The sequence below is a fragment of the Callospermophilus lateralis genome, chromosome 17 (genome assembly GCF_048772815.1).
Source record: "Callospermophilus lateralis isolate mCalLat2 chromosome 17, mCalLat2.hap1, whole genome shotgun sequence".
Taxonomy (NCBI): Eukaryota; Metazoa; Chordata; class Mammalia; order Rodentia; family Sciuridae; genus Callospermophilus; species Callospermophilus lateralis.
In genome coordinates, this window is record NC_135321.1 from 17,999,577 (window position 1) to 18,024,044 (window position 24,468).

Below are 24,468 nucleotides of genomic sequence, written 5' to 3' on the forward strand. Positions count from 1 at the left end.
AATTTGGTAATTTCTACAATAAAACTTCTGGAATTTTACATTAATTCTAAAGATCAAGAAAAGGAAAACTAACATCTTGAAAACACCGAGTTTTCCAGTTCATGAACTTAGTTTATCCCTCCATTTATTTAGGGTTTTGTTTAATTTCTTTCCATGCAGTTGGAAGACCTAGCAATATTAAACCTGAGAACTAATAAAATATTTGTATTAAGACAGTGTGGTATTGGTACAGGTATATGTCAATAGCCCAGTGGAAAAGACTAACGTGTCCAAAGCCAGGAATATTAGTTTGTTTTTATTTTATGTTTCAATTGCCAAGTGCTTTTAAGATATAAATTAGTACAATCTTTGGTGTTATTTTACTAAATGTCCGTTTTTTCTTTTCCACAGGTGTGGACCGTGTTTGAGGATTGCCCCAGCTTTCAGTTCTATGAGTAATAAATATCCACAAGCTGTTTTCTTGGAAGTAGATGTACATCAGTGTCAGGTAAGGGAGAGGAGTCCTTGTTTTTTTTTTACTTTTTAATAAGTTTGAAATCCAATGTGAATATCTTTTGTTTATCTCTTTATGCTCGTAGTACTTTGTCCTTTAGCAGGTAGGAAAATGTTATCATTTTTATGAATGTCATTCTGGCTACATTAGTTATGAAAGATAGCACATTATTTGTTTGGGATTTGTATTTTTTTCCAGATGTAAAATTAATATGATATGGTTACAGTAACAGATTAGGCCAATATTCCTGATGAACTTAGATGCAAAAATATTTTTAAAAAATTAGCAAATTGTGTTCAACAACATATTTAGAAGATTGCATATTGGTTTTATTCCAGAGATGCAAGATTTTTTAATATATGCACATCAGTAAATGTGATTCATCACATTAACAGAATTAATTAAGAATCATTAAGTAATCTCAATTGATACAGAGAAGGCCTTCAACAAAATTCAGCACCCATTCATGATAAAAACTCTAGAGAAACTAAGGATAGAAAGAAACTACCACAACATCATAAGACTATATATGGAAAACCCAAAGCCAACCTTATAGTAAATGGGGAAAAACTAAAAGCATTTTCTTTAAAATCTGGGAGAAGACAAGATTGTCTACTCAGACTACTCCTATTTAATATGGTGCTAGAAATTCTAGCCAGAGCTATTAGGAAAAATAAGGAAATAAAAGGATAAAAATAGGAACGGAAGAAGTCAAATTATCACTCTTTGTAGATGATATGATCCTATTCCCAGAAGATCCCCAAAAAACTACCAAAAAGACTGCTAGAGCTAATAAACAAATGTGATAAAGTAGCTGGTTACAAAAACAACATTAAAAAACCAATAGCTTGGGGTTGTGCTCAGAGGTAGAGCACTGTCCTAGCATGAGTGGGGCACTGGGTTCGACCCTCAGCACCACATAAAAATAAAATAAAGATATTTAAAAAAAAGAAAAAAACCCCAATAGTTTGGGTTGGGATTATGGCTCAGTGGCAGAGCATTTGCCTCGCAAGTATGAGGCCCTGGGTTTGATCCTCAGTGCCAAATAAAAATAAATAAATAACATAAAGGTATTGTGTCCATCTACAACTTAACACACACACACACACACACACACACACATATACACACACATACACACAAATATCAACAGTGAATCTGCTGAGAAAGAAATTAGGAAAGCAATTTCATTTACAGTAGCCTCAAAAATAAAATAAAATAAAATACTAGGAATCAGTCTAACCAAGGAGATGAAAGACCCTCTACAATAAAAACTGTAGAACATTGGAGAAAGAAATTGAAGAAGACCTCAGAAGATCCCATGTTCATGGATCGGCAGAGTTTATATTGTTCAAATGACTGTACTACCAAAAGCAATATATAGATTCAGTGCAGTCCTGATCAAAATACCAATGACATTCTTCACAGAACTAGAAAAAACAGTCTTAAAATTCATTTAGAAGAATAATAGCCATATGAATTAAGAATAGCCAAAGCAATTTTAAGCCAAAAAAGCAATACTGGATGCCTCATAATACCATCTTCAAATTATACTACAGAGCTACAGTTACAAAAACTATAAGATACTGGCATTAAAACAGATACACGGACCAGTGGTACAGAATAGATGACAGAGAAACAAACTCACACAGGTGTAGTCAACTGATCCTTGATGAAGGTGGCAAAAACATACATTGGAGAAAGACAGCCTTTTTAACAAATGGTGTTGGGACAACTGGTATTCCATTTGTAGGAAGAATGAAACTAGACCCTTATTTCTGACCCTGTACAAAAATCAACTCAAAATGGATTAAGAACTCAATTAGATCAGAAACTATGCAACTTCGAGAAGAAAATGTAGGGTCAAAACTCTAGCTTTTAGGCACAGCTAACAACTTTTTCAGTAGGATTCCTGAAGCTCAGGAAATAATGCTGATAGTTAATAAATGAGACAGCATCAAATTAAAAAGTGTCTGCACAGCAAAGGAAACAATTAACATTGTAAAGAAAGAACCCATGGAACAGGAGAAAATCTTTGTTAGCTACTTTTCTGATAGAGAATTAATATCTAGAATACATAATGAGCTCAAAAAACTTTACACTAAAAAAAAATCAAAGAACCCAATTAATACATGGTCAAAGGAACTAAACAGATACTTCTCAAAGGAAAAAAATGCAAGTGGCCAAAAAAATGTATGAAAAATTGTCCAACATCATTAGTAATTAGGAAAATGCAAATCAAAGTACACTGAGAATTTATCTCACTCCAGTCAGAATGGAAGTCATTAAGAATACAAATAATTATAATAAATGCTGGAGAGGATGTTGGAGAAAAAGGAACACTTCTACACTGTTGGTGGGACTAAATTAGTACAACCACAATAGAAATCTGTATGGAGGCTTCTCAAAAGAATAGGCATGGAATTACCTTATAACCCAGATGTACCACTTCTGAGTATTTATCCTGAAGAATTAAAGTCATCTTACTGCACTAATCCCTGCATCCCATGTTTATAGCAGTATATTTCACAATTGCCAAACTATAGAATCAGCTTAGGTATCCATCACTGGATGAATGGATAAAGAAAACATGGTATATATGCACAATGGAATTTTAGTCTTCCATAAAGAAAAATAAAATTATGGTATTTGCAGGAAAATGGATGTAATTAGTGACCATCATGTGAAGTGAAATCAGTTAAACTCAGTTTAAGGGTCATGTTTTCTCTCATATGCCAAAGCTAGACAGTAGAAAGGAAAACAAAGATGGTAGTGGATTTCCTAAAAATCAAAGGGATATCAATAAAGGAACCAATATGTGAGAGACGTGGGGAGGGAGGGGGAAAGTGCTAGGGAGTGATATTGGCGAAATTATATTGTTATGTTGTGTGCATGTACACATATATAACAACAGATCTCACCAATAAGTACAACTATAATGTACCAATTAAAAAAAGGGAAAAAAAGGGTAACAGATCACCTGGCAGTTAGTTCCATGTTTTACATTTTTTAAAAAATATTTTCAATATCTAGATTTATTTATTCTACTAAGGCATTGATTGACTATAAAGTCATAACAGAGAATTCTTATATTTGATTTGAATTGATCAGTTAGTAATCTTATCTCTGAAACTATATATTCAGCAGAAATTTTAAAATACTGATTACTCTTGATTGATACACAGTGTTGTAGGTAAGTAAATTGCCCTGATGACTTAGTTGAAATGGCTGTATGACAGTTCTGTATTTGCATATTTAGAAATATGTAGAACTCTTAAGGAAAAAAAGAATTTTGGAAGGTTCTTCCATATACTAATTATAGAATTTTTAATTCTAAGGAACGACTTTGCAGCACTTCTTTTTTTTTTTTGAGACTTTGTATTTGCTACATTTCTGAGTATGGAAAAATTTTAGAATATCATATAGTTAGAAGTTGGGGGATTTGGCGTAAGTCCTGCATTACACATCTGTGTTTTTGTACTTAAGTCATATGTTATTGGACTGTATCACTTTACTAGCCCTTATTTTAAGTACAGTATTCACTATCTCTAATTTGAAAGTTCTTTCCTTTGGAACTCTGCTGTCTGGTGTGGTAATCACTAATGTGGTTTTTGAGTGCTTGAAATGTGGCAAATTTGATTTTACCTGTTTCTTACTTTTTAATTGTGGATGCTAGAATATTCAAAATTACATGCATAACTCATAGGTCATGATTTATATTTATTTTGGATAGCACTGTTCTAATGTTAGTAATTGTTTTTTTGTCACTTACATGGCTAAGAAGATATCCCTAGGCTCTCTTTGTAGGTTTTTTTCTTTAAACAATATAGTGGTACCTTTTCATAGTATTTGAACATATAAAGTAATACATTTGCTTTATTACTTTTTTTTTTTTTTTTTTGTGGTGCTGGGGATTAAACCCCCGGCATCTCACATGCTAGACAAGTGCTCTAGCACCCCCAGTCCCCAACTACTTTCTAATACTTATCCACAAAAAGTTTGAATCATTTCTTACTGGTTATTAATGGCTATTTTATTTGTGGTATAAAATTGAGTTAGGGCAGAATTTTAAAAGATAACTTACACATTTGTGGATGACTGGAATTCTCTGTTTCTATAAAAGTAGAAATTGGGTGAGGATTGCAATACAAGACATTGCCTCCTTTTTATGGGTAAATAGGCAACATTTTTCAGATATGTACTTTTTCTTAGTAGCATTGGTTTGTGTTAACTTAGCAATACCCTTTGTGGCTGCTCATTCTGAGACATACATACTGTGTAATTATGAGTTAACTGTCGGGTATAAAGCACAATTTCTGTATTGCAAGCTAATTATTCTATTGGATGAAGTATTTTTATAGTAAAACTTAAAAAATGGGGCTGGGGATGTGGCTCAAGCGATAGCGCGCTCGCTTGGCATGCTTGCGGCCCCGGTTTGCTCCTTAGCACCACATACAAACAAAGATGTTGTGTCCGCCGAAAACTGAAAAATAAATATTGAAATTCTCTCTCTCTCTCTCTTTAAAAAAAAAAAAACTTAAAAAATAGAGTTTTTCTTTTTTGTGGGTAAAGGTAACATTGCTATGCCTCAGTAGGAACTCTCTTAGAAATAGGTCTGCTTCTTTTTAACAATTAGGAATATGTTGTCTTACATATTTTTTTAGTTAAAGCTTGTGATATTTAACTTTCATAAAGGTATAGAATGAATATTCAAAATGGTTAAGATTAATTTTTATTTATAACAGTGTTTAATTTGCCAATTCTAGGGAACTGCTGCCACAAACAATATATCAGCAACACCTACGTTTTTGTTTTTTCGAAACAAAGTGAGAATTGATCAATATCAAGGAGCAGATGCTGTTGGATTAGAAGAAAAAATCAAGCAACACTTAGAAAATGACCCTGGAAGCAATGAGGACACAGATATTCCAAAAGGCTATGTATGTAGATAGAAAAATGAGATAATAATATCATTATTTGGTTGAAATGAAATGAAATTGACTATGTGTTCATATTTTTTCTCTTACTAATTGGGAATATTTTCATGTAAGAACTTTGAAACTGAAGTTGACTATTGAGTGTTGGCTGTATGTCTGTGTTATAACCTTAAGACTATATCATAAACTACTTTTTCCTAAATTTCTCCAGGTAAATTTCTTTCCTACTTGTTTTATCTGTTCCCTGAACTATTTAAATAGCCACATTCTAATATTTGTTTTATACTTTATCCCCACAAAAGTGAAGAAATATGTATTGGAAAGTATTCCACTTTTTTATAATTATGTAAAATAAATTGTGAATTTTAACATGTGACTATTACCTTCTGAACTCCCTTTGCCACCACTTCTTATAGTTTTCTCTATCTTTTTAAATGTATTATTACCTCTTTTCTGGCATTCATTTTTTTTTTCTTTAGTTTAGTTTTTGGTTTAATTTTGTCTTAGAATCAAATGTGACTGTAGTATCATGTTTTCCTAAGTTTTAAGAGCAAGTTAAGAGCTGGGGTTATAGCTCAGTAGTAGAGCACTTTCCTAGCACGTGTGAGGCACCTGGATTTGATCCTCAGCACCACATAAAAATAAATAAAATCAAAGTATTAAGTCCATCTAAAACTAAAAAAATATTTTTTAAATAATAGAGTAAGTTAAAACTTTTTTTTACATAATAACGAATAGTGTTTGAAAACTAAATAACTGTAATGCAGTATTTTTATAGTTTGAGAGCTATTCATAAAGGAAGTAAAATTCAGAAGTATTTCAAGGTAGCAGATTTGTTTATACAAATTTGTAAATTCTGCATACTAATATGTTTTATTAACTTCATAATTTTTTGTATATGTTTTTCACAGTATTACAGTATTGGTAGATCAAACAATGAATTTTTTAAAATGTTACCTTAAGTTAAAACTAATATATTTTAAAATGTGTATCAGATAAATTAAAGTAGATCTACATGATAGAGTTATCTGTAAGTCCTTTCAAAAATCTTTTAGTTCATGCTGAGTAAGGAGAAAGTGTAGTCAGGTAAATAGGAGAGATTCTTTGTGTGTGTTTAAGGAGTGTCAAACAGTGTCTGTAACGTGTGATACTGGCATTAATGATTTTAAGTTCGGGAAGTACAGTTAGTGTTTATTTAAAATAGAACTGTAATTTGAAGTTGTAACATCCAATTAGAAAGTATGAACATGTTGTTGAAGTCAGGGCTGATAATTACTGAGCTGGGCCCATTTTGCCTGTCATGTAGCATGCCAATCACTGAAATGACAAGTTTTGTAAAAGAGAAAGTTTATTCACAAGGCAGCCAAGTGTGGAGATGGAGTGTAAGTCTCAAATCTGCCAGAGATAGGATTTAGGGATATTTATGGGGATGTGACTTGGTGGTAAAGTACCCCTGGGTTTAGTTCCCAGTACTACCCCCCACCAAGGGGGGGGGAGAGAGAGAGAGAGAGAGAGAGAGAGAGAGAGAGAGAGAGGGAGGGAGGGAGAGAGAAAGAGAGAGAAAAGCAAACAAGCAAGCAGGGTGGTCTAAGACCTGAGAAAAAGTGTAGGTAACTTTGTGGCTTTCCAAAGTGTGTATGTTTGGAAAGTAGAGAAGTTAATGTGATCTCAGGACAGAGAAAGAAATCACCTGTTGGACAGTTGCACCGGACCAAGTAAAGGCTCAGTGGTTTAAATTGGTCTAAGCTAGATAAAAGCTGCCTCCAAGTTCCTGAAAAACAACTTCGGCAACTGTTACTATCCTGATCCACGTAACAGAGGTTTTATCTCTAGCAAAGTTAAATAGTCTAACAATATATTTTGATTTCATCATCAGCACCTCTCAGTTTTTATTTTAGTCCTTGTAGCTCATGTCCTTTATCTAAGATTATCTTGGCCTGAGACTTTTAGTTTTATACAGCTTGCGATCATCCCTAGGGCAGAATTTGTGGTATCTCAGAGCCCATGTTCTATAAAACATCTTACATAACAGTTAGAAAGGAGCAAATTAGAATCAGAAGTGTAAATGGTTAGTGTAAATGAGATTAGGCCAGCTGTCTTTGTTAGCTGGCAGTTTTAAGTTAGAAGAGAGGTCTTAATTCTTTTGATGCTTTCATTTTGGGGATTGTGTTTCAGGTAATTCTGCAAGAGGTACATGTTTACATTTGTAAGCCCTTTTTAGTAAATGCTTAACAGAAGGTTGTAGCCTGTTGAAAATTTTGGAAATCACTTAACTTGTAAACTCTTGTGTTTGTATTTTTGTATGATTATTTTTTCCTTTATTGCTCAGTGTGTTTGCATGAAAAAAGTCTTAAGAATATGACAGTCCTGCTATTTAGCTACAGTGATACTTGTTTACATCAACCAAGTGTGATATCAGTGTTTTGGTCTCAGGTAGGATCTAAGGTAGGGGGTGGTGGAATGAGTTTTAAGGAATAAAAATTTAGTTTTCATGCAAATATTGTATACAAAATGTGCAAAGCTATTAAAATGTATGCATGTTTTTTCTATCAGGTATCACTCAGGACATTAAAGTTTTGAACTATTTAGGTCCTATAAGTTTATTAAATATTTAAAGCTAGTAATATGTACCTAGGAATATTCTTACCTACAAATAGACAATTAATAGGGAAAAGAGTCACTGAATGAAAACCTGTATCTTAAGTAGTTTTTTGATAAAAAATGTGGGTTTCTTGGAATAAAGAGTTTTAATCATTATGCTCTAAGACTCAGAAGCTTTGCAGTTATTGGTTTTATAATTCTATTGTGAAACTTTTCAAAAAACATTTATTTAAGTATTTATTACATGTGGTGTTTAATTATTTATTATATGTTGTATTGGGGATTGAACCCAGAACTTAGTACATGCTAGGTCAGTGCATTAACAACTGAGCTACCTTCCCAGCTATTTTGAAACTCTTAATTTTACAGGTGCCAGAGTTAAAAGGATATGAAGAATTTCTTTAAAAACTGAACAAATATTATTCACTATAATTTTTAAGAGAAATTACATGTGTCTCTTTTGGGGTATGGAGATATTGCAAAGATATAAGTATGATACCCCAAAGCTAAAAATCTTAATAGATTCTTAATCAGATATAAGAAAATGTTTTTCTGGAAAAGACTTTTAGTTCTTAAAATTGGTTTTTAAAGTTGGGAAAAATTTAAAGCATTGTATCTTGTTTCTCTTGCACTTGCTAAAAGAGTAGGTAGTAGACAGTATAGCTTCAGATAATCCCCTTCATGCTCTCTGCTAGGTCTTCCTCTCTTCAGAAGTTCGAATGCTAGGCACTTTTGAATGGAGCTTGTGCTGCCTTGTGTTCTGAATCTTTAGGTATATTAGTGTATTTCAGTACTGTGGAACTTTTGATTACTTAACTTGTTCAGGGATTTTGACATACAAATTTGTCATAGTCGTCAAAATGAAATCAAATTTATGTAACCCTAATTTATGTAGTAAGTAGACAAACCTTTGTTGAGGCAAAAATATAGAAAGGTTTGTATGACTTTCCTGTGTGTTACCTCACTGCCCACTTTCAGTTTTTGCAGAATTCTGTATAAGTTAAGTTATAGACAGCTTGATGGTTCATCTCTTAATATTTTAACATGTAGCTACTAAGGACAAGCACATTTTCCTGTATAACCATGGTACCATAATTACTTCTAATACATTTAATATTGACCCAACATCTCTAATTTCTTACATTCAGATTTCCTTAATAATCCCCAAAATGTCCTTTTTCCCAATCTAGGATCAAATTAAAGATCATGAATTGCATTTGTTATTTCTCTGGTGTTCTTCAGTCTAGAAACCTTTCCCTATCGTTTTTTCCTTTCATGACTATATTTTAAAATTCTAAATCAACATCATTCTAATAATATGGAAACTACTAGGCATGAGTAGATCTAACATTCATTTATGTGACTGAGTAAATGAATTTTTGATTTTATCTAATTTTAAATTGTCACATGTGGCTAGTGTCCATCATATTTGGCAGTTCCAGGCTAGACTATTCCACAATCTGAATTTATATGATTTTCTTATATGTCCTCATTATTGGCAAGTTGATCATATAGTTAGATATTTCTTTTTTATTGCATATTTTTAGAGTATCATTTTGTAGTTATGTCATAAGTGCTAGTATAATATCTTGTCACAGGTAGTATTATATAAGAAAACACTTCAGTGCAGGCGTTTACTTTTTTTTGTTGTTGTTCTGTGGATCAAACTCAGTGCCCCATGTATGCTAAGCATAGCACTGTACCATTGAGCCACATCCTCAGCCCTAAAGCAAGTATTTACATGTGGTATTTTTTGTGTGTGTGCCCCACAGTAAATCAAAATAAAAGTTATTTTAAATGATTTACTCATTTAGTTAATGTTCACCATTAAGATATTAAAAGTATGATTGCAACGTTGTCTTCATATGTAGGGTTTTAATCCTAGTGGTATGTAGGTAGATACGGACAGCATTTAAAAGATTTTGCCAGGACTACCCTTTCAAGACAAATGTTCGTGAAGTTCAGAATAATTTTACTACAGTAAAACTTTGATCTGTAGCCTTCCTTTTCTTCTTACCATCTTTTTGAATTGGCTATGTTACCCTGAGTAAAACATTTAATATAACATTTGACCTTGAAAGCATTTAGGCTATTTGATCAATAAATAGGGATTTATACAAGTGAATTACTATCATTTTGATTTTTATTTAATCTATGAAAAATATTTTTTCAGTTTTTCAAAACAATATAGTATATATATATGTATAAATACACATTTATATGTCATCTTTCAAATATATATTCATATACACTCAAACTCACAATATGAAGAAAGTCCTTTGTGATGGAAAGCTGAACAAGTGATTGATAATCTATACTACTTGGTAAACTTTAAAAATAGTTCTTGTGATAAGTGAAATGGATACATATCTTAAAAGGCATAGTTTTCCAAAACCAGCTCCACTATTTAAAAGAACACCTAAATAGACCAATTAGCATAGAGAAATAAAGGAAACAGTAAAATAGCTCTTCTATAAAGCCCATATAACGTCACAAATGAATGTTTCCAAATCTTTAAAAATCAGGTAATCTGATGTTACAACTGTTTTTTAAGACGGTAAAGAGAAAACTTTCAAATTTCTTCTTGAAGTAAATATAATATCCCAGAATCTAGTAAAGTATTTGCCAAAAAGAAAAGCCACAGATCAGCTTCAGTGATGAGTATTGTAAAAATTTTAAATGTTGGTAAACAAAAATCAAACTTTTAATCTATTAGTAGAATTTTAAAATACTATCGTGAACAAAATTGGGTTTATTTCAAGCATTCACCTCTTTGGTGTTGTGGTGGAAAATGAAAGTGTTGGTCAACATAATATCCATGAGACAGGAATATGGTGACTGACACCACAGGAACCAGGCAGCAAAATACATTGTAGTAAGAGATCTACAGGCTTAATGACTATAGATTAAAAGAGATTTCAGAGACATTAACCAAAGACCATGTTTATACTTTTTGGAATCTATATTCTGAGTTTAATACTTCAATTCTAGAATATTTTATAAACAGCCCAGGAAATTATAAAACTGATACTTTTAAAGTATTATTATGGGGTTAGTGGCGGTAATGATATTAATGTGTGTATGTTTTTAAATAGTACTTATCTCTTAGAAATACTTATCTCTTCAGAAATACTGAAATGTTCATGAATGAAATGAAAAGATTTCTAGGATTTGCTTCAAAATAATTGGGAGGCCATGTAAGTTGTCGGGGTGGGGTAGAGGTGAAATGAGTTGCCATGAGTTGGTGATTTTTATAGCTAGAAATGATAGATACATGAAGTTCATTATATTCTATTTCTGAACATTGAAAATTTTCTATAATAAAAATATTATTAAGTCCCTATTTGTTACTTATTCTAAAGTTAACTTTTTATAGGTGTAGGTTTAAAGAGTCCAGGGTTTAATAGGAAGGTAGACTTTCTTTGGATCTCACAGGTATTTTAATTTGTATAATCTCTACTGTAAAGCAGTTATTTAAAAAGTGTACGTCAATTATTTTATAATTCTAGTGTTAAAGACTTAGTTTCTGAGATCTTACTTAGTTGAAAACCCAGATTTGGCTTTAATAATTAATGGTAGCTCTCAATCAGAAATTCAAATAAAAAGACCATTATAAAAGCTTTAGTAACTATTTACAACAAATGTTTTCTTTAAGATTGCTTAGTCTAGAAAGAATCCGAGATTTAAAATTTTAACATATCTCCACCAAATGCAAATGCTTTTTAAGTTTTGATTTTAATATTTTTCAGATGGATTTAATGCCTTTTATTAACAAGGCTGGTTGTGAATGTCTCAATGAAAGCGATGAACATGGTTTTGACAACTGTTTACGAAAAGACATGACCTTCTTGGAATCTGACTGTGATGAACAGGTAATTGCTTGACTGAAGGTATAGGGATTGTCACTATTTATCCCTACTATTTATCCCTACTATTTATTTCTTTATCATGTTCCCATCTCATGGTTCATATCTCTCTTTCTCTCTCTCTCCTCCAGATGATCAGTTCTTTCTTTCCTTTTTATAGCTTTTAGTTTCTTTGACTCTGATCCTTTGACCATCCAGATGCACTTTTTTCTTCTGTATAAGCTGCCAGACTTATTAAGAAAAATTGGAGAACTCTTGGATTGCTCCCACTGTTCAGTTGGGACATCACCGCTCTTTCGTCCTGTTTTTAATCCTTCATTTCCCTTCTATACATTTTTCCCACCCAGATGAGTTTGTGTCTGAGGCATAGAGACTAATTAGATGAACACTCCCTATGTGGCTAGCTCCTCATTTCCGCATATAAACCTGTACTGGTTTTTTTCTTTGCTTCCCTGCAACACCCTCATCCAGAAGAAGTAGGACACAACAACCTTCATCGGGCCATTTTTTAACTTACCTGGGTATTATTTTCTTTACTTTCTATGCCATTGTCTCTGATTTGTCCTCATTCTAGTTCATCTTGTATATGCTCACAAAAGTTATTTTTTTGAAGTACAGATCTGCATATTTCTCTGTGTTTAAAGTATTACATGATTGTTCACTGGCTTCAAGAAGATATCTTGTTGGCTTAATGTGTTTCTGGCTTTTTGGTCTCTTATCCTTCTTTCATTTGTAGCTCAGTTCTCTAAACATGTAATGCTTTCTATTTTTTGATACATTATTATGGATAAAATTTAAAAAGTGTTAGTATAACCAAAGGAATTGGCCTTGTCATTTTCTTAGACCACAAAATGATTCTGAAATTATAAATCCAAATCTTAAATATAAACCTTTCGTTAACGAGGGACACCTTATTATAGCTTTGAGAGTGTCATTCATATTTAGTTCCTTGTGAATGGTACAGTAACATGATATATATTAGCAGGAGTGCCTACAGCCTCCCTCAAATCTTTCTTACAGGTTAGAAACATAGGTACTTATGTCAAAAACAATTATGGCTGGAAAGAGTGTTGAATGAATGACTCACACATTCTGAGACATAGGCATCCTGGCAGTGTTTTGTACCCTAGTTCTCTTATGTGGCCTTCCAGATTTAGTTAAATAACTTTAAGATGGAGGTTTGAAGGTATACTGTTGAGCTGTAGAAGTTCTGTTCTGGGGATTGGACTCAGGGTCTCATGCATGCCAAGTACATGCCCTAGTCCTTGAGCCCTATTCTTTCTTTTGAGTTTGGGGTAGGAGTCCATATAAGGGCTAGTTTCTCTGTGTAATCTATTCATTGCCTCTAAATTATCATCCCATAAAAGCTGTATACTATATATTAACATGTGTAGTTTAAATTTTATTTTAATTTGGGGGTGGATTTTGTTTGATTTGTTGGGAAGTAAATTGCCTGCCAGTTTTTAGTTTACAAGACCATGGGTTCTAATGCATAATTTTAGTAAATTTACGTCATTAATTTTTTTTCACCATTCACTTACATAAATAATTTATGGTGGTATTTCTCAAATGTCAATCTAATCAAGTTTCTTTCAACTTACTGATTTTCCATATTGCCTAGGTTTTGTGAGATGAACTTGGTGTTTTCTGTGTCTGTTATTTGTATTCTGCTTAGGTATTTTGTGTATTCAAGGTGTTCAAGAGCCCTTTTATAATGAAACTATTTTCCCCACAGCTACTTATTACTGTGGCATTCAATCAACCTGTTAAACTTTATTCCATGAAATTTCAAGGGCCAGATAATGGTGAGTAAAGGACAGCTTTTCTTCAAATTAACCTGCTTTCCTAGACTTTCTAGCACATATTTAAAACTTTTTATTACATTGAGATAGATATTCCTTGTCTTGGGAAAGAGTGGAATTGTTTTTGGAAGAATATAAATGAATAGACAAAAAATGTGGAATTATTAGGGATTGGAATTATAAATAAATAGAACTTTTATTTCTAAACTTTTATTTTAAAATTTGTTTCCCGTTAGTGTACAAACTACTGAACCCTTCTTTCCAACTTTATATTCTTAGCAGCTGTTTTTTAGAGTCAAAACTAGATGAGATTGATTTTAAACCCTTCCTAAAATTTGACTTCAGATCTTCCTATTTGTGCCATGTCAGTAGTGTCTGTGTACGTTGACGTAGTCATATAGACTTGCTGTTTCACTTTTGTAAAATAAAGCATTTTCCTTGCCCACCCTTTCCTTTTTTTTTCTATTACTGACTTTTTTTTTTTTTTTTTTTGAGTCGGGGAGCGGAGAACCTAGGGAAATGGGGATCTAAGGTTGGTTGGTTGATTTGTTTACTTGATTGGGAGAAATAGCCAAGGCCCCCATTTATTAGATAGCATTTCCTTATTATGTATTATTCTAAATTTTCGAATGTTAATAATTTGTCATTTGTAAAATTATACTTTTATTATGAATATTTATATAAGTATATATTGTAGAAATGTATCTTAATATTCCTTAGTTGGCCACAAAATATGGACCTTAAGTTGTACCCTGAAGTTAAAAAATATTAAGACCCACTTGTGATCTTACTATGAGCACATTCCAAATCTAGTCCTTAAGGTGGAATTTGACAGTTTTTATGATTCATTCCCTTTTGGCTAAATGGTGTCACTTGATAATACTTTACTCCTAAATAACAAAATGTATCACTTGTTGGTAACTCAAGACCTACCTCAAATGCTGTTTCTTTTATGAAGATTTGTTAACCTGCATATACTGTCAGAATCCATTGCCACCTTCCTTATACCTCCTCATTAGTGCTATTATTTTTATCATAGCATGTCTTTTGTATTAAGGACACTGACTTGTATGTGTACACATATATGCACATTCATGTGTGTATTTTAATCTTATATCCCTAATATTTACTGTAGTAGTGCTAGCTGTGCCAAGAAGGTACCAGTAAATATGTATTGGGGAGGGAGGGATTGTCAAAATACTCAGACTTATATAACTCGTGATGGTGGAGTTCTAATAAATGTACATGTAGGTATATGCATAGATGCGTGTGCCCATTTGTGTGTGTGTGTGTCTATGTATATTGTGAGTATACTGATAAAAGAAAGTATAGTATGTTCATAGTTTTTAGCATTTCACTTTATTCTACCATTTTATAGGTCAGGGTCCTAAGTATGTAAAAATTTTTATCAACCTACCCCGATCTATGGATTTTGAAGAGGCAGAAAGAAGTGAACCAACTCAAGCTCTGGAACTGACAGAGGATGATATCAAAGAAGATGGCATTGTTCCACTTCGTTATGTTAAGTTTCAGAATGTTAACAGTGTAACTGTAAGTAGTATTTCATTGAGATATATTTAATGGGGTTGTGGTAACAATGCTAGATGATTTAAGTGGTCCTTTAAAGTAGTTTTTGTCCAGCAATTTTAAATGAGTAAAAATGGGTTAATAAAATTTCTTCTTTTTAATGTAACTATGTACCCTAAAGAGGAAGGACAGGTTGAGTTTTAAATATTTGTGGGTTTGTCAGTTTAATTATGTGTGCATATATACATCAACTTCTGTTAAAAAGTTTATTCTACAACATTTATACTTAAATTTGTGCTTTATCTTTCTTACCTGGTAATGAGTTATAATATAATTCTAGAATCCTATTTACTTTTCTAGAATACAGAATTTTAATAGTGTGGTGGTCATGGTATCAGTAAAAATAACTTTTTTGTCTCTTTTTGAGTGGGGATACTGGGAATTGAACACAGGGTACTTTACCACTGAGCCATATTCTTTATATTTTTAATTTTGAGACACAATCTTGCTAAGCTGCCCAGGCTGACCTCAAACTTGCAATCAATCCTCCTGCCTCAACCTCTCAAGTTGCTGGAATTACAGGTGTGCACCACTCTCTGTCTAAAAATATCGTTTTGAAAACATTATCTTACATTTTATAAAATGACCTAAGGTATAGCTGAATATTATATAGTACCCAAGATAATTTTAAGTGATATATTCTAAATGTTTATTTTAAAGAACATGCATACCTGTTACAAAAGTTCAGATGCTTTTTAGCAGTTGTTAATTGCTTTTGAGAATTTAGTATTAAAACCCACCACATTCACTTCCACCAGTCCTCCCCATCCTTCAGAGGAGAGGAGGTTAGAAAAGAAAGCAGAAGGATATTTAGAAAAAGAAAGAAACCAGCACAAGGTCATTGAGAACTAGGCATAACATTTATGATAAATTTATGACAAATTTATCAGTCTGGTATGCCTAGATTTAATGGGTTAATTCTGTTCTAGTTCATTGGAAGAATGCTTATAGTTTTTTGCTTTTCTGTATCTTCTACTTTGTGGGAACACTTGTTCCTTCCCTCTGTGAGATGCAATGACAAGGTGTCAACTTGGAGGTATAGACTAGATCCTCACTAGACACCAAAGCTGTTAGTATCTTGATTTTGGATTTTCCTGCCTCTGTAACTGTGAGCATTAAGCATATGTTCTTTATAAATTACCCAGTCTTTTGTTATAGCAGCAAGAAATGACTAGAGAGTCCCCCTCTTCATCCTTTTCTCAAATTTCATTGGCTCACTTGCCGACACTTAAACCAAACTCTGCAAAAATTAGACTGTAGTGACATAGTAGCACAGGCCTGTAATCCTGGCAACTCTGGAGGCTGAGGCAGAAGGATGGCAAGAATAAGGTCTTTAACAACTTAGCAAGACACTGTCTCAAAATTAAAAGGACTAGCACCTTGGGTTCACTTTTTTTTTTTTTTTAAGAAGAATGCTCTAGTATGATTTTTTTTTTTAAAGAGAGAAAGAAAGAGAGAATTTTTAATATTTATTTTTAGTTTTCGGTGGACACACATCTTTATTTTATTTTTATGGGGTGCTGAAGATCGAACTCAGCGCCCCGCGCATGCCAGGTAAGCGCACTACCGCTTGAGCCACATCCCCAGCCCCAAGTATGAATTTTTTTTAAGCATAGTTTCAAAAAGTTTTACAGTTAGTCATAATGTGAAGACATGATCAAGCAGAGCAATAGCAGTGGGGAGGAGGTATTTGTTTATTGGAAAAAGTCCTTTGACTCAGAGATTCTGGAGTAATCTGTCATTGGGAGTCACTGAAGATAGTTATCTTGTAGTAGGTTCAAGACTTTTTATGTACTCTCTTAATCAAAAATTTAATGACTTAAATGAAGACACAAAAGACATGCCTACCACTTTTTTTTGATGAAACTGAAATCAAAATAATAGTTTTCTATTCAAAGAAAGCAGATGAATTTTAAAAGCAAGAAATAATTGTGCTATATTCAAAGACCAATACATTATGTATAAATAAGCTGTGTACTGGTAATAGTCTTTAAATTGATGGTAAACTCAGTTTGAAATCAATCTATGTTTGCCTATAGAAACAACAATAAAATCCAGCAAATGAGTACTATCATGGAATGAAAGAAATATGTCATCCAGATCAAGAAAGGCAGTATTTTCAAGTAGACAGTATCCAGAGTATTGTGTTTTAAAGATGGGGCAAGTAGGGCTGGGAATGTAGTACAGTGACAGAGTGTTTACCTGGAATGTGTGAGGACCCCGAGTTTAATCTTCAGCACTACAGAAACAAAAACATATGCTGAGCAGAGTTTTAAAATGCAAAATGTGAAGTTTAAAAGTATGGAGGGCATAGTATAGTTTTAGGAGCTGATTTCCAATACTATTTTTTCTTTTAATATTCTAGGAATAGAATGGATGCATGAATATCACAAAGAATATAACTGCAGAATTTTCCTCAGTGACAAACCATGATTTTAATAAAATAATCAACAGCAGTCTATCCTATTATAATCATGAATCTCATACTCTTTCAACATTCTCTGTAAAGAATTTAATTATGACTCCTCCATACCATCACACTAAATTACCATGAAATTGTGTATGTGGGTGTCTTGCCATGATACCCCTGGAGAAGGTGAGAATAGCAGAGCAAACAATGGAATTAACAGACCTTTAGGAGTGTTAGTTTAAATGTTATGTAATTTAGATTAATCCTTAAAAAGAATGGAGGGTACTTTTATTAATAATCTAAGGAAACCTGTTAAACCTAAAGCATCTTTATCAAAAAAAAGATCATAAGTGTGATAATTTTTTTGTTAATTTTTGGCAGATATTTGTTCAGTCTAATCAGGGTGAAGAAGAAACAACAAGAATTTCGTATTTTACTTTTATTGGTACTCCAGTCCAGGCAACAAATATGAATGACTTCAAACGAGTAAGTTTGTTTAAATGTAATTAGAAGAATATAGTTTTATAGGAATAATTTCATATTTATCAGTAGTCATACTTTTTTGACCATAAAGACCCAAAATCGTATTTCCTGGAATTTTATAAGGTTAAAGTAGAACGGTTTAATCACATTTTGAAATATCCATCTAAAAGGAGTGTAGCAGCATGGGAGATGTAAGTGTCACAGTGTTTCTTGCGGCTGTTATCTGGCAGCCACACTAGGACATGAGAAAAAGAGTTGTCCTAGGGCTGTTCATTCCTGAAGAATGAGGTGTGTTGGGGAATTGGAGCTGTAATATTTTGTGGGGGGTATCTGCTTATCTGATTTTAATTCAGGTACAGAAGAAGTAATTGAATTATGTAATACTGCATGGTCTTATAATAAAATTATTGTTTTTACAAAACTGAAAACCTCTGCAGTAGATATCTTAACTGGTCTTTTTTTTAACTACTCTCTTTTTCTTATAACTTATTAACTTTTGGAAGCTGTCGGGACAATTATACAATTATGTACATAGATCTGTCACGTGTGGATTTATAATATATGTATAATACCAGATCAGAAGCAGCAGAGATTAAACATCTACATTTTTACTATAAGAGAAATGTTTTCCTAATTGTGTGAGCAACAAAGACGTTTGGGCTTCCTGTTTTGCTGCTTTGCCTATTGAGTTAAATGCTATTGGACTTGCTTTAACTGTGACTTGCATAGTTTTTCATTAGCTTTATTCTTTTCTGCGGCCTATTACAGTAAGCATTATTTTTCCTACCATTAATTTGGATCTAGTTTCCTCTTTTTCACCTCAGCTCATGTATTTGGCTTCCATTTTTTTCTCCTATAAATAGTTACCGTTCTGTCTTCTTGCCAGCTTGCCATTAATTAAAGTTTTTCTGATTTGCATTAATCATTGTTTATCTAAGAATCTAACTCTGCCTTTTTGTTTTTATATACTTCCTCATATCACTTCTAGCCTAGTCTTTTCTCCTTTTTGACTGCCAAAATTTCCTTTTGAGGGCTGTCATTAGTTAGCACAGGGATTGGATTTCTTTTGCATGAGAGTATTTGTGTTTGTAACAGTCATTGGTCAATTTAATCTTTTTGATATTGTTTAAATTACTGTAGAGTAAAACTAAAGTTGTTATAAAGTTGTAGAGTAGCAATTCTCAAACTTTTTGGTTTCAGATTCCCTTTAAGCTATGAAATATGATCAAAGACCAAGAACTTTTGTTTATATAGGCAGTATTTTTATCTGTTAGAAGTTAAAACTGGGAACTAAAAAAAATATTTATTTCTAACCAATAAACTCATCATATTAATTAAATAATATATTTTAATTCAAATGAATATATTTTTCCAAAAGAAAACCAAATTTAATAATAAGAAAGAGCATTTTATAATTTATTTTGAATTTCTTCACTGTCTACCCTCCTAATAGAGTTTTCTTATTCTCATGTTTGCTTCTGCATTCAGTCTTTTGTAACCCTTGGAATCCTCTTCTGTACCCTTGTGAGAATGAGAATTAAATAGGCAAATAACTGTTTAGCCTTATTCTGAAAGTAGTTTTGATCTCACAGACTTTCTGAAAGAGTATCAGGGATCCCAGGCTGGGCCACATTTTGATAAGTGGTATGAGAGTAATTTGAATACTCTTAGGTTTCTCCTTCATAGATATTCTGCGCTTCTTAGCTCTTTCCTTTTAAAGTCTGATGAATGTAGAGTGGTTTTTCTTAATTCTTAATATTGTATTACATTTCCTTGTAATAGTTTCTGGATGAGATTTGTTCTGCATATAGTCATTTATTGTCTTGTAGGGTTATTCCTCAAAAGTAAGCTAGTATTTCATTGTTTTTATATTATGTGAAGCCACAACTTCAATGAAGTAAAAAATTAGAGAGTTTAAAGTTTAATTGAAATCGGTCTATTTGGTCCTTGTATGGAGATGCTTATTAAAAATTATAAATGAGTTTGGGTTTCAGTGAAGGAAATAATATGCAGTTTAGTACTTTTTGACCCTGTAGTACTATGCTAGTTCAATCATGATTCCTGTCTACAGAGATTATCTTCTTGTAGGATAATTCAGACATATGGAAAATTAATCAAAATTTTATTCAAGGGTCTCTTCCTCCATAAAATATTCTCATATGTTTTCAGTCTCCTGATGTATTTTTCTTCCAAACAATCACTGAGAAAGTGTGAAAATACTTTATGAAGAAAGAGGGATTTGAAATAAAGTTCAGAAATAGAATTTGGGTGGAGAAGATAGCAATGGGCACTTAAGAGTGAAAAAGTAGAGAATTGGACATGAAAATAGGAAGGTGCAGGAGTCATTCAAGGACAAGTCAAGTATGACTTTTCTTTTTCTTTACTTTTCAGTCAGTCTGAAATTAAAAGAGATTATTCATTGTAATTAAAATTTAAAATAGATTTGGCATGTATTTTATAGGCACAGGGAAGAAAGTTTTGATATCCTCTTTGTAGTAAAAAAACTATACAAAATGGTTTAATGAATGATAAAGAAGTGTTTAGCATTTTCAGTTTACATTTTTATGTGTGTGAGTTATTTGTAGATAATTTTAGTTTTCAGAGAAATGTCACTGATGTTCCCCTTATGTCACTAAGATGACAGAAGCTAAGGTAATGCTGATGAATCTTGGATGTGGATAGAAATCTTAGACTACCTTGCATGCTATCACAACTTTATGAGGTTATACATTTAAGATATATAGATTAGAATACATCTTCCACTTGTCTGCTTTAGGCTTTTAAAGGCATCATACACAAAATATGATATATACTTTGGCTATTTGTTGTAAATGTGTCTTTTGTGTTGCAGCATGAAAAGCTTTCCATTTTAATTGGAAGTAGATGTTTTCTTTGCTAAAATATGCTCTTTACACAGATTGCTTTATTTTAATATTAAAATATAAGTGTATAAAAATGAGAAAATTGTAGAGGCTTCTGCTTCTTCAGAATTGAGGCGCATGTGAAAAGCTGAGCAGATTTTTATCACTGTAATAAAAATAGAATTTTCTAAACTGGCCATTCACCATATCAGCTATTTTTGTAACATTTCTATCTGTTTATTTTTCAGCTTTTTTAATCCAACTCAAATGAACTAAAACCAGAAGATTTTTTAAAAATGAAGTAATATACAGATTGACCTTGTCTCACTCTACTCCCCTCCTTGCTTCTCTGCTCATCTAGCACCTACCCGCTCTCACCCTTCCCATATTCTCTCCATTGTTGCTGCAAGATTTCTACAGCTTCTGTCATCTGGATCAGCCTTCTTGTTACCTAGATTTCCTCAACCATCTCTTCCTTCAAATCTCATCCTAGCCATGTTTCTCAATTGGCCTTTTTGTTTTGGGCTTGCAACTAGGTGCTTTAATTACCATACTGTGTTGCTCACTGAACTTTTTGTTTTTGCTTTCTACTGTTTCATTTTTAATTTTGTTCTTCATTTTGAGAAGTAATATTGAAATAAAACTAAAGTTGTTATAAATGTTTTTAGATTAAATTAGTTGGATAATGTTTTAATCTATTCTAAAATTTTTAAGCTTTATTTTTAAAGAGCCACTTAAATATAAATTCTGTTATACTTGAGCTAGTATATCAACGCTTTAGTTGAGAATAATAGCTTTTCTTTTCTCATTGGAACATTGGCCCCAAAGTCTTTTTGTTGATTGATTGTGATAATGATCCTCTGTTTATGCCCACCTAAGTGAGCTCAAGGCCAGTAGAAGGACTTATGGACTGAATGATAGGTGGGGCTAAAATATTAACATAGAAATCAGTGGATTCTTTACTGAATAAATGTTTTTGACACCTAATTTTGATGTACCTAGACTTTTGTTTGAGGTTTAATATAGACTTAAGAATAATAAAAGAGCTTTATATTTGGGGTAAAAATCCATATTGGAATGCTGAATTTTTTCTTTTTTACAGAGAATACATATTGGCAAGTTGAGAGTTATCAACCTGTGAAACAGTATGCAGATTTGCGTCTTCAACTGTATCACATCAGCTGAATTTTTAATTTTTAATATTAGTTGTTTTTGTTTTCTTTTGCTTAATCTAATAGCTCAGTGTTTTGCATTTCCTAAATAATATAATGATCAATAATGCTTTCAGTGTTTATCAGCTTAAATTCATTTATGATACAGATAGTATCATCTCCCCTTCCTTCTAGTGTTAGTGTCTCTTTAATCCTAGTTTTCTTACTCTTATCTACATTTGTTTATGACACTATCTTTTTAATCATATTTCTGGCTTGTTGAGCTTTTCTAACCTTTTTTTTTTAATCAGAGAAAATTCTTTCAAAATAATAAGACTGCTTTTTTTTAGACTGACTACATTAACAGCATTATGTGATTGGGAATTCAGTGGAAAGAATTTTAAAATCTTCTCTTGAAAGACATTGACCCAGCTATTTTGTTTTAGATCAAACATGTATTGATGACCTTTATGAGTTTTGCTTTGTATATATACTATGACTTGGAACAGACTCAATTTAAAATATGAAAATTACATTTATAAATATATATAAGGTCTTTTTCTATACAAACATAACATGTAATATCTGGCAAGTGGGTTTCTTTAAAGGCATTTCGTCTGAGAATATATTAATTAATGATAAACTCTACATTTGAGGTAAATTACTATTAGAACCTAGAACTCTACCACAGAGAATTTGTTTTCTAGAATGGTTGGTAGGCAAGTTTTTTCTACATTTTTATGATGCTAAATTTATACCAATCAGGACATGTTTTAAAACCCACAATAGAAGAGTTTTCTAATCATTGACAGACACAAAGTTTATTCTTTGTTTTGTTATAGTAATTTGTAGCAACCAAGATGTGTGTGTGTGTTTGATTTTTGAAACTGGGAAAAAGTAGTCATTTTTAATCTGTTTTCATTGCATGTCTCATATTGAAGGAAAAGTCTAGAAACCTGTCATCTTGGGCATGAAGACATGAATTTAGCTACTCTTTTAATTTTAGATTATTTTGTGATCGACATTTGATTTCTAATTGCCTAAAAATAGTATGCCAAATGTGTTTTACTCATATAGCATCATCTTTTTTTATTAACTTCTCTAAACTGTCAACCTTGTTTGAGTAAATTATATTACTTTTTCTTAAAACAGGGTGGGAAACCAAAAATAGCCTGCATGTGTTTCATTTTTAATTCCTTGTGGCCTGGGGAAGGGGTGTCACAGTTTGCTTCCACAGTGAAAGTACACTGCATGCGCAGAAATTCAAGGATAAAAATTAATACCAGGTGCAAAAATACCTACCACATTAGTATTTTTGAAAAGTACCCACATATTTCTAAATCAATAAGTTACAAATATGAACTTTTTATTTTTGTTTTTCTAGGTAGTGGGCAAAAAAGGAGAAAGCCACTAAGGTACAAAAGATACTGGAAGACCTATTGCAATCAGATTTGCAGCTCCTGGATAATTGCTTGATTCTCTCCAGAGACTGTCAATGTTTCATTCATTGCCATTACCAATAAATCATTGCTTTTGTTCAGATGGTATCACTAGTCTTTCTGTTGTAATCTTGATACATGCAATTGTAAATAAAAGTCACTACTTTTGCCAAGCTTAAATTTTGTCAGTCTACATAAGTATTTCTTCTTTCCTTTTATTTTAAAATTAGCCAGCTTCTGATTTTAGAAGAGACTTAAATGTCTAGTAGCATATTGACTGAAGCCTAATTTCTCTTTTTAGAGGATCAAAACTGTTGTAGGGAATCAAGGAGTACAGGTATACACATGCACATAGAGCACTCAGTTTTGAGAATGGAGTTGGAATAGCTAACCATGTTCAAATAAGTATTGACTCCTGTTTTTTTTAAAAGATATTTGGGTATTTGGTATCTGGGTAGAAATTATTCAAATTATAAACTGCCAGAAATAAACAGGCTTAAGGAGATTTAATTACTCTTACCTAAAACAGTTGATGGGTCTCCAAATCCTTTTCCATGCCAAATTTTAATCCATTCTGCATAAACTTTAAATTTTGATACTCAGTAGTAATAAAGGAATATCAAATTCAGACAGCTGGGAAAAATATAGTACAATAAATTTTGAAACAATAGGAATTCTTTGTAAATCTGTAATTATCCGAACTACTAAAACATGCAACATAGGTATATAGACAACATGATTTAAGGCTGAAAATGAGTTGGCCAAATGTTTGTGTTTAAAAGATCTTTAACAAAAGGTTGGTTAAATATAGCATCTGTTCTTTGTTATTATTATTTTT

At 32.2% G+C, this 24,468-nt stretch overlaps 1 protein-coding gene across 3 annotated transcripts in view; it reads left to right on the forward strand.

The window, feature by feature from the left end:
- Positions 1–23,810, forward strand: part of Txnl1 (thioredoxin like 1) — a 32,154-nt gene extending 8,344 nt beyond the window's left edge. The window contains exons 2-9 of one of the 3 annotated variants that reach the window (XM_076836684.1): positions 391–487; positions 5,260–5,433; positions 11,781–11,903; positions 13,633–13,702; positions 15,078–15,250; positions 18,078–18,182; positions 22,143–22,185; positions 23,576–23,810. In XM_076836684.1, the coding sequence (XP_076692799.1) occupies positions 391–487; positions 5,260–5,433; positions 11,781–11,903; positions 13,633–13,702; positions 15,078–15,250; positions 18,078–18,182; positions 22,143–22,181 (781 nt within the window). In that variant the 3' untranslated portion in view covers positions 22,182–22,185; positions 23,576–23,810. The other 2 variants (XM_076836685.1, XM_076836687.1) reach the window with 2 other exon arrangements.
- The last annotated feature ends 658 nt before the right edge of the window (positions 23,811–24,468 follow it).